The following is an 11,185-nucleotide window of genomic DNA, read 5'->3' as shown; positions in this document are numbered from 1 at the left end:
AATAAACTGGGGAAAAATCTGAAAGAGATGGGAATACCAGATCACCTGACCTGCCTCTTGAGAAACCTATATGCAGGTCAGGAAGCAACAGTTACAACTGGACATGGAACAACAGACTGGTTCCAAATAGGAAAAGGAGTACGTCAAGGCTACATATTGTCACCCTGCTTATTTAACTTCTATGCAGAGTACATCATGAGAAACGCTGGACTGGAAGAAGCACAAGCTGGAATCAAGACAGCCAGGAGAAATATCAATAATCTCAGATATGCAGATGACACCGCCCTTATGGCAGAAAGTGAAGAGGAACTAAAAAGCCTCTTGATGAAGGTGAAAGAGGAGAGTGAAAAAGTTGGCTTAAAGCTCAACATTCAGAAAACGAAGATCATGGCATCTGGTCCCATCACGTCATGGGAAATAGATGGGGAAACAGTGGAAACAGTGTCAGACTTTATTTTGGGAGGTTCCAAAATCACTGCAGATGGTGATTGCAGTCATGAAATTAAAAGACGCTTACTCCTTGGAAGGAAAGTTATGACCAACCTAGATAGCATATTGAAAAGCAGAGACATTACTTTGCCAAAAAAAGGTCCGTCTAGCCAAGGCTATGGTTTTTCCAGTAGTCATGTATGGATGTGAGAGTTGGACTGTGAAGCTGAGCGCAGAAGAATTGATGCTTATAAACTGTGGTGACAGGGAGAAGACTCTTGAAAGTCCCTTGGACTGCAAGGAGATCCAACTAGTCCATTCTAAAGGAGATCAGTCCTGGGTGTTCTTTGGAAGGACTGATGCTGAGGCTGAAACTCCAGTACTTTGGCCACCTCATGTGAAGAGTTGACTCATTAGAAAAGACTCTGATGCTGGGAGGGATTGGGGACAGGAGGAGAAGGGGACGACAGAGGATGAGATGTCTGGATGGCATCACCGACTCGATGGACATGAGTTTGAGTGAATTCCGGGAGTTGGTGATGGACAGGGAGGCCTGGCGTGCTGCGATTCATGGGGTCACAAAGAGTCGGACATGACTGAGCGACTGAACTGAGCTGAATATATTATAAAATTTTACATTTAATGCTAATAACTCTAAAGAGGCTCTTATTTTAATTAAACCAATACCTTTAAACTTGCTTTTATTTACTTACCAATGATTAATCCTATATCATGTGAACTTGAAAACATTTGAGTTAGTTTCTATTATACTTTTGAGCTTTGGAAATATTTAATCTGTAACTGGTTGCATTTATTTATTTAGGCCATGCCACATGGCTTGCCAGATCTCAGTTGCCCGACCAGAGATTGAACCCGGGCCACAGCATTGAAAGCCCAAGATCCTAACAATTAGGTCACCGGGAAACTCCTGTGACTACTTACTTTTAAACCAATTACATAGAGTACTTTTTCAAGTTAATTTTGGCAATATGATTCTGAGATAGAAAAATACCATATCTATACTGTACATACCCTCTACCTGCCTAACATTTTTCTGTCTGGTCTAAGAATTAAATTGACCTGAGACAGACTAAAAGGAGAAAATCAAAAGTTTGATAACATGGATACATGGGAGAGACCCAGAAAAACTGAGTAACTCACCAAAATGGCCAGAACACTCATCTTAAATACCATCTTCAGTGAAAGACAAAATAAGATGTTGGCGGTAGTGGTTTCGGACTTCAAAGGGGAAGAAGGTAATTCCCATGGAGATAGAAAAGCAAATGTTTGGTAAACAAATATTTGCTGGGTCATTTAAAGATAAAGAGACACAGAGAGATATTTTATCAGTGTGTTAGGTTCCTCCCTGTCTACACACCTAGTCCAGTGTTCCCAGCAGCATTTATTAAAAAGGCTGTCTTTTCCCTTTTGTATATTCTTGCTTCCTTTGTTGTGGATTAACTGACCACAGAAGTGTGAATTTATTTCTGGACTCCATTCTGTTCCATTGATGTATGTGTTAACGCCCTCAAGGTCCATCCATGTTCGCAAATGGCAGGGTCTCCTTTCCTCTCGTAGCAGAATAATACTCCATTGTGTGTATATATACACCACATCTTTATCCACTGAAATTCACTTAGATAGTTCCCAGATGTTGACTATTGCGGGTAATGCTGCAAAGAACACGGGAGCACAGATGTCTCTGAGAGATTCTAATTTCAATTCCTCAATAAACCTGTTTAAAAAAAGAGAGAGAGACAGCTAATTTTTCTTGTAATGAAAACAGTCCCTGGGTGAGGTGCTAGCCTCTGGATAGAGGGCACCTATTAGATACAGAAGTCACTGTGCCGAGAGCTTTGAAAACAAATTCATTTATTTTAAAAGTATGAGAAATCTGAATATGCAAATAATGCATATATAATAATGAATCCATTTTGGTTCACATTTGTCTTTACACCAATACAGTAGTAAAAAATGATTTTTATTATGCTCCTATGGAGGAAAGAGTTCACAGAGGCAAAAGTACTTAGAGCTCATGGAAGTCAAAAGCAGTCCTGCTTCGAGGTAATTTGTGAGGAAATTGGTCACAGCCTTCAAGTGCTGTAGGGAAAGAACCAGGATTGGTGACCCTACTCCTCAGTTTGGAACTCTACCGCCTCCCCTCAACCCTGAACCCTCCAGAGAGGGCAGAGCCTGGGCAAAAGCTCTGTTAGCTCCCAAAGCACCAAGGGCCTGAATACTGGGACACCCTTAAATAAGGAGAGCAGAGGCGTGTGCTGAGGGAGGGTCTGGAGGCTTAAAGAACTGCGTGAGGAGGAGAGCTCCAAGGAGGGAGCTTCCATATAGGACTCCCCACCTGAGAGCCCTACCGTTGACCTGGAAAGTGAAAGTGTTAGTCGCCCAGTCGTGTCAGACTCTGTGCAACCCCATGGACTGTAGCCTGCCAGGCTCCTCTGTCCATGGAATTCTCCAGGAAAGAATACTGGAGTGTGTAGCCATTCTGTTCTCAGGGGATCTTCCCAACGCAGAGACTGAACTCAGGTCTCCACTGCAGGTGGATTCTTTACCATCTGAGCCACGAGGGAAGCCTGGAGGCAGGAGAATAGCCTCCTGAGGCTGTGACTGTACCCTTCCCAAGGAGAGATGTGAGGGGATGCCTCCAGACCTTCCCCACTTTTCCCCCTCCCTCTGAACAGGGGCCCGGGGTGCTTTCCCCTGGACTCTGGGAGGACACAGGCAGGGCAAGGGTCTGCTTGAACATCCCATTGAGCAATGACCGGTGGCTGACTAAAGTTTCCCTTTCTCCCCTTCTCCCCTCCAGCTCTCCCACCACACCCTTCCTACAAGAAGCCAGGAGAGCTACAATCAGCCCTACACACCCCTCACCACCCCTTACCCAGCTCCTTTTTCAGGCTCCTCCGGGTCTGTCCCTGCTAACCACCTCGGCTTGGTTTATAAATTAATTCCCAAAGTGCCAGGAAGACTGGTGTGCTCACTCCAGGAGTATCATCATCACAGGCCTCCTAGCCAACCACTGGGTGCCAACCTGGGGCATCCTAGCTTGTCTACAGCTCCATCCTCACCACATATCCAGGAGATCCTACAGGTTCATCTTTGGGTAACTGCCTGCCCTCTTCCTGCCACCCCGCCGCACTCCAGGTCAGATCCTCATTGTCCCACTCGCAGGGGTCGCCAGCTTCCTGGCCTCTTCCACAGGCTCCAGATCTCTTTGAAGTCCAGGCTTTCATCAGATCACCACCTCATTCAAAACCTTCAATACCAATTGCATACCCATAGTTTAGAAGCAGGGTTTTCAAACATTCCTTTACCCCTGGAAAGTGTTAGTGGCTCAGTCATGTCTGACTCTTTGTGACCCTATGGACTGTAGCCCTCTGTCCATGGGATTTTCCAAGCAAGAATACTAGAGTGGGTAGCCATTCTCTTCCAGAGGATCTTCCCAACCCAAGGATCAAACCCGAGTCTCCTGTATTGCAGGCAAATTCTTTATGGTCTGAGCCCACCAGGGGAGCCCTTTATTCCTGGAACCCTTTCTTAAAAGGAAACATTATGGAGGAGACTGGTCTATGAAAAATACCAAAAATAGGGCTTCCCAGGTGGCTCAATGGGTAAAGAATCTGCCTGCAATGCAGGAGACACAGGACATGTGGATTCAATCCCTGGGTTGCGAAAATCCCCTAGAGAAGAAAACGGCAACCCACTCCAGTATTCTTGCCTGGAGAATCCCATGGACAGAGGAGCCTGGCAGGCTACAGTCCATATGACTGCAAAGAGTCGGACACGACTGAGCGACTGAGCGCACAGCACTGGCTGAAATGGTAAGTGGTCAGAGCTGCACCATGAGAATCACCCCACCATGGGCCAGCCCCTAAACCACCTTTGAGAACCCACAAGAGCTCTTGTAGTTCAAAATCCACTAGATCCGATCAGACTAGCTAAAACTTTTTAAAATGATACTGCCTAAGGCTGTCCAGGATGCTGAATCGTTTGCCACTAGCGGGAAGTGGGAACTGTTACTGTCATTTTGAAAAGTAATATAGTAATAGCTATTTAAATTAAATATGTATCACCCCTTTAACCCAGCAATTTCACTGCTGAGATTCTGTACTAAATAAATAAAACCATCAGTTCTTGAAAATGTGTATACAGAGATGTTTATTCATCAATATTATTATTGTTTATAGTGAAAAAAATTGGGGGTAGGAAATGCCCACCACTAGGGAAATAGGAAATAGGAAGCAGCAAGCACCACGTGGTGCCTCTGTACTATGGAATAATATACAGCCATTAAAAAGAAGGATTTAGACCTCTACAGGTTGACTCGAAAGGATTTTCATGATATATTGATAAATGGAGAAAAATAAAATGAGAAAAACATATACAGATCATGATGCTATTTTTATAATGCAATTATACAAAACATCTCTTATATATGGGACTGCATCTATATATAGTAATATGGTCATAAACAAGCTATGGAATAATGCATTCTAGTTTTTTAGCATTAGTTGTTTGAGTGCGAGAAAATAAAACTTCAGTGAATATCTCAGTTCCCCAGCACCAGCCCTAGCCTCCTGGTGTTGCAAAAAGCAGGACCCCTTCCAGGGCCTAAAAGTGGGCTCTTGTCTAACACTCAGAACTGAATTGTCCAAGGAGACACACGTGCTGACAAAGCAAGAGATTTTATTGGGAAGGGGCGCCCAGGCGGACAGCGGTAGGGCCAGGGAACCCAGAAGGACTGCTCTGCCATGTGGCTCTCAGTCTCGGGTTTTATAGTGTTGAGATTAGTTTTGGGGTTGTCTTTAGCTAATCGTTCTGACTCAGAGTCCTTGCTGGTGGTGCACGCCTTGTTCAGCCAAGATGAATGCCATCAAGGATTCTGGCAGGTGGTCGGACACGTGGTGTACCCTTCTGACCTTTCCTGAACTCTTCTGGTTGGTGATGGCTTATTAGTGTTGTGTTCCTTACCAGGACCTACTGTGGAAAGCAACTCATGCAATGGTTCCTATGGTGCCTGGCTGGGGTGGGCGGTTCCAGTCAGTGTGCTTCCCCCAACACTGGGACTCCTCACATGCCTGGAGAATTACATTTGCAGGCATTCTGTACTAAATTGTTTTGCTCCACAGCTTCCCTGGTTGCCCAGATGATAAAGAATCTGCCCACAATGCAGGAGACCTGGGTTCGATCCCTGGGCTGGGAAGATCCCCTGGAGTAGGAAATAGCAACCCATTCCAGGATACTTGCCTGGAGAATTCCATGGACAGAGGAGCCTGGCCAGGCTACAGTCCATGGGGTCACAAAGAGTCGGACACGACTGAGCAACTAACACTTCCACTTTTCCTTCACTTGTCTCCCGAGTCAAATGCTTACTGTCTGTGGTAGGTCCCAAGGTTAAGCTCCAAGGAGATCAAGAAAACAAAGCTATCTATCTAGGTATTTATACTTCAAAAGAGATGAAGACTCGGAATTTAGAGATCTCTAGGATCTAAAAACTGGAGACTCCTGGAGCTATCTTCTTCCTAGAGAAATTTTATTTACATTCCAAAGGGTGGTGTTAGGATTCAGGCCAGTGACATTCCCAAGGAGATGATTCCAGAAGAAGAGAAAAGGTTCCCTTTCCCTCCTTACAAGTCGTGAAAAATCATCTTTCCTTGTCACTGGTCTTTGAATGTCTGGTCTTGAATGGGACCCAGCCCAGGATAAGATCCATGCCAAGGCAACTCACTGATTATTTCTATAAATCATTTTGTACACTCTCAATACGTAATGAAAACATTTAAGAGAAAAACATGAAAAAGAAATAGCCCAAATATGTCATGATGCGATAAGCACTGATGAACTGGCAAAGAGATTGGAGAGGCCCCAGTTCTGAACTGAAGTTTGCCCAGGGTGGAGGCACTTACTCCTTTACTGGTCTTTTCACTTGTCAAACGAGGTTAATAATTAATACCACCCGTGAATCTTCTGAGCACCACAAAAGACAATGGATAAGAAAGTGCCTTGTAAAACTAAACGCACTATACAAATGTACAGCGGCTTTATTCTCCACTGTACTGGATACGCTTGGCAGAGAACAGAGAGTTACAGGCTGTGACTCAGTCCTAAACTCCTTTGATTGGGGCCCGCCCCAGCTTACGGACGTGGGCTGTGATGTTGCTGTTTCAGCTTCCTGGGAGTCAGGCTGACTAGGTTGTAGGATTAATGCCTGTTTATATACCGCAAGGGAAAAGGGAGCCTCATCAAGGCGCATGGGGGAACACACGGCCACTTCCACCAGAGGCCTGGATCAGCCTCAGCAAAGAGACAAGGTGTGAAGCCCCCAGATCACATCTGAACATTTCCTTCTTCTCTAAGCCCAGACCCCTGTTCCACAGCGTGAGTTAAAGGCTTCACATCCAACCTTACATCAGTTAGAAGCAAATGCAATAAAACATGACCAGTCTGTGCCTCCCCTCCACACCCAATCCCACCCTCTGAGTAGACCACCCGCCAAATTTCATTGTAAATGCTGTCACCTCCCACTGCCCCCCACAAAAAAAAAACTTAAAAACCGTAACTTCAAAGCAAACAGAAGATTTGCTATTTGTTTGCGGTTTTATTTTTAAATCTATGTTCCTGTTCCCCGCCACTACTATGGAAAGACAGCTGATAAAGGACACATCTGTTAAAACGCAGGTGAACCGTGCCTGTTTCTTGATTTCCTTCGGCCTCACGGCCTGCCCACCCACCAGAGCTCCCTGAAGATGCAGGGCTGAAGGCCTTGTCTGAGTAGCCCCTCCCCCTGCAGTGGGTCTTCACCCGCTGAAATGACCCCTCCTCCCTCTTTGTATGAAAGTCTTCTTGGCCCTGAAATTGAGCGAGGGGAAGGGAAGGGTTCAGATCCTATTTGTCTTTGCAAACCGCCTTCCTTTCTTTGACTTGAAGGTGGCAGGCGTGTCTTAGCTGAAGCTGAATTGCTTATTTGAGGGCTAAGCTAGGTTTGTGTTTGTTCACCCTCTAAGCCATGCCTGACTCTGCAACGTCACGGACTGCAGCACACCAGGCTCCTCTGTCCTCCACTGTCTCCCAGAGTTTGCTCAAACTCGCCTGTTGAGTTGGTGACACTATCTAACCATCTCATCCTCTGCCGCCCCCTTCTCCTTTTGCCTTCAGTCTTTCCCAGCATCAGGGTCTTTTTCAAGAAGTCGGCTCTTCACGTCAGGTGGCCAAAGTACTGAAGCTTCAGCTTCAGCAACTGTCCTTCCAGTGAACATTCAGGGTGAATTTCCTTTAAGACTGACTTGTCTGATCTTGTTGTCCAAAGGTTAGGTGCCAGGAGCCAAAAGATCACCTAGCTGACGTTCCCTGAGCGCCAAGTGGCATGTCCTTCTTCCCTGGAAGGACTCCATGACCATCGGCCCCTCCCCAGGGGCTGGAGAAAGCCAACCCCGCCTGTCTGCAGCGTCCTGCTCTCTGCCCACAAGAGGGCGCTGGCTCCACGCCCCAATATGCTGGCCTCTGGGGTTCTGGGAAGGTACCTTTCCAGGTGGTGTTGGGTGCAACCAAGGCCGAGCAGCCTGGGACCGCAGGCCCTGGGTCCCTTCCTGGTTCCCAGCTGTGCCAGTCACTACACCCTGCAGGGAAGGAGAGGCCACTAGAGAAGGAGGAACACCAAAAGGTAAGGCTTCCAGTCCTCTTGAGACTGTCCACTCATCCCCACCCCAAGGAGGAAGAAGACAATGCTGCAAACCTGAGCCCCAGGGAAGCGCGGAGGTAAGAGGAAAAGGAGGATATGGTCTCCCTTTGAGGTCCCCAGAGCCTACAGAGGAACTTGCCTGGCCCCACCAGGCCTGGAGGGGACAGACTATGACAACTGCCCCATCACCCTGAGACACAATTTACCCCCTTGCCCCACCCTCACCCGCCACGTGAAAACACTAATGCAAACAATGAACTCAGGCAATAATTCAGACAGTTACTCACCTTCCCTGATGGGGGCTAAGAATGAGGCTTGGCTCTGACGGAATAAGTGGGGTGATTCATTCTGCTAAGGCTGTAGGGATTGGCTGGATCAATATTGATAGAAAAGCTTGAAGCCGTGGTTGCCCAGCCCTGGGATCCCCACCCCATCCTGGGGACCCCCCACCCCACCCCTTTCACGAACACCCCATGATTCACATATTCACACAGCTACCAGCTTCTCAGACCACCACCCCTAGTACAAATTACCCTGCCCCCTGAATGCATGGACACATTCCTAAAGCGTGCTTCCCAACTTCGACCACCCAGGGCATAGGCAGCAGAACGGAACTCAAGCATCCAGTGTCCTGTCCGTCTGTGGTGGTCTCAACAGAGTGACAAACACTCCCTGACCAGGCGCTGGGCATGTCCATGGCGCCTTCTCTGCCCCCACTTCACTGTGGTGAGACGTGGGCCAGCCCCGCCCCCCAGCGCTTCTGGCCCTTCCACTCTGGCCATACCCAGAACAAAACTAAGTCTTCATCATCAGGGACCTTGCTAGGACTATCTCTGCTCCACTCTGGGCTCAACACAGCCTTACTCAAGCACCATTTCCTCCAAGCCCATCCCAGAACCCACTCTACTGGGGACCACTTGTGTGTGCATGCGTGCTAAGTCACTTCAGTTGTGTTCAGCTCTTTGCAATTCCATGGACTGTAGCCCGCCAGGCTCCTCTGTCCATGGGATTCTCCAGGCAAGAGTACTGGAGTGGGTTGTCATGCCCTCCTCCAGAGGATCTTCCTGACGCAGGGATCAAACGCCCATCTCTCATGTCTCCTGCATTGGCAGGCAGTTCTTTACCACTAGTACCACCTGGGAAGCCTGGGGACCACTTGAGCCTTTCCTTAAGATGGCTTCACCCAGAGTGGACATCTTTTCTAATTCACATAAAAGCCAACTTGTGAGCTCACAGCCACTCTGTTAGGGTACATCCACCATCTTGTGAGCCTTCCCACCAGTTTTCCTGGCCTGGTGAGTCACTGAGTCACTCCCAGAGGTAACTGTGAGAAAACCTTCTGATGGTTGATGCAGCATCAAGCAGAGGAGACAGAAATCACTGGGAAGCCAGGACACAGGGGTAGATTTAACCAAAAAATAATAATAAATTTATTGTACAATTACCACCATTAGACAGACAGACCAAATAGAGGGCATCTCCACCTCCCAATTTATTTTCAGTCCTGGAGAAGTTCATTGTAGATCATAGCCAAGGCCCCCAGGAAGGTGACATATTCTTGGAAGTTCACCACCTGGTCCTTGTTCTGGTCCAGTTCGTCCATTAGCTCTGCGATTTCCGCATCCTGCATCTTTTAATGTGTCAGAATGGGAAAGCCAGACTCAATGGTGATGAGACCTTGAGTTCTCTGCATTTCCCCCTCCCAGGCAGCCCTCTCTCATACAAGTGTCTCTGTTCTCACTTGTCACCAAAGATCCAGTTCCACCTTGGGTTCACTTGGCTTTACCCCTCCTCTGTTCCTCACTCAAAGGGAAGGAATTCCAGGCTGAGTAGCCCCAGCCCCACAGAGTGTGAACCAATGGTAAGGCATGTGGTCTAGGGCCCTGGAATGTGGACAGGGGTGAGTCAGATGCACCTGGCACCCTGCCCTCTCCCAGTCCTGCTGCTAGAGTGGAGGTGGGGAGAGGGGGCCTGGGAGGCTCACTCATCTCTCCAAGGGTGAGCTCCTTCTGGACAAGCTCTTTCAGCTCCTTCTTGCTCCGGGTGTTCTTGACGCCCTCACAGCCAGAGTACTTGTGGCAGATGGCCACCAGGAGGCTAATGGCCTGATCCAGGGGGGGTCCCCATAGCTGAAGACTGGGCTCAGAGCTGCAGGCAGGGGGACAGGTCAGCAGCCTGGGCAGCAAGGCCTTCTCACTCACCCACACGCTTCAAGACCACTGTCAAGCAACCCCTTCAACTCCCTTTGACTAGGGTGAGGTGAACCTTGGTCGAGAAAGGAGAAAGCCGGGGACTGTAAGGGGAGGGGGAGGGCAGACTCTAGGGCCAAGAGATGCGTGCCCTGCAGAGAAGGGAACCAGAGCAGAGGTGGTTCGAGGATCCTAAGGAATAAACAGGACCACAGTTGAGAACTCTCCTCTAGGGGTTCCAAGAAAGTTGGGGAGTATGTTGGGAGTGTGGGATGGAGGCTGCACACCCAGCCGCCCCCCACCACCCCCCCCACACACACGCACACATCCTCACAGGACCACATACCGTGCCACTGACACACCCCACGCCCGGGACACACCCTCCTGCAGCCTCCCAGGCCCGCTGTGGGGAGCTGCCCCATAGGACGCCTTAGCCCGGGGCCAGCCTGACAGGGCCTGCCTCTCCCCGCCACCGGCCTACTCTGAATGCGAGCGGACCAACCCGGGAGCGCCGCCCCAGAAGGACCGGGGCCGCCCTGGTGAGAGAACTCACCGCCGGTTGCAGCGAAAGGAGAAGGGAGCGACCGAGCGGAAGGCTGAGCGGTCGGCCAGCCCGCCTTATAGTGGCGCGGCCGGGAAGCCGGTCAGCGAAGGCGCCCCCGCCGCGCACGTCCCGCCCCACGCCCCACCCTGCCGGCTCTTTACGCAGCACCCTGGCCGAGCTTTGCACGTCCCCTGCCCCGGGGGCTTTTCGGGGCTCCGTGGGGTGGGTGTGAGGGGCTTAAGGAAGACCTGCACTCCCTCCTAATTTCCAAAACTCAGTTTGTCCACCGTGTCGTGATGTGACAGGGCAAGGGGAGGAGGCGGAGAACCG

General features: G+C 49.1%; 1 protein-coding gene across 1 annotated transcript; it reads right to left on the bottom strand.

Moving 5' to 3' along the window:
* Positions 1-9,542: 9,542 nt before the first annotated feature.
* On the bottom strand, positions 9,543-10,275 carry S100A6 (S100 calcium binding protein A6; the record flags this gene model as incomplete). Its single annotated transcript, XM_010838445.1, has 2 exons — positions 9,543-9,757; positions 10,113-10,275. Coding segments are annotated over 2 exons (300 nt in total), but the record flags the coding sequence as incomplete, so codon positions are not given.
* Between the last annotated feature and the right edge of the window lie 910 nt (positions 10,276-11,185).

This window comes from Bison bison, unplaced genomic scaffold, assembly GCF_000754665.1.
Source record: "Bison bison bison isolate TAMUID 2011002044 unplaced genomic scaffold, Bison_UMD1.0 scf7180017864093, whole genome shotgun sequence".
Taxonomy (NCBI): Eukaryota; Metazoa; Chordata; class Mammalia; order Artiodactyla; family Bovidae; genus Bison; species Bison bison.
The sequence above is the reverse complement of the archived record's forward strand: the minus strand, read 5'-3'. Positions and strand labels throughout refer to the sequence as shown.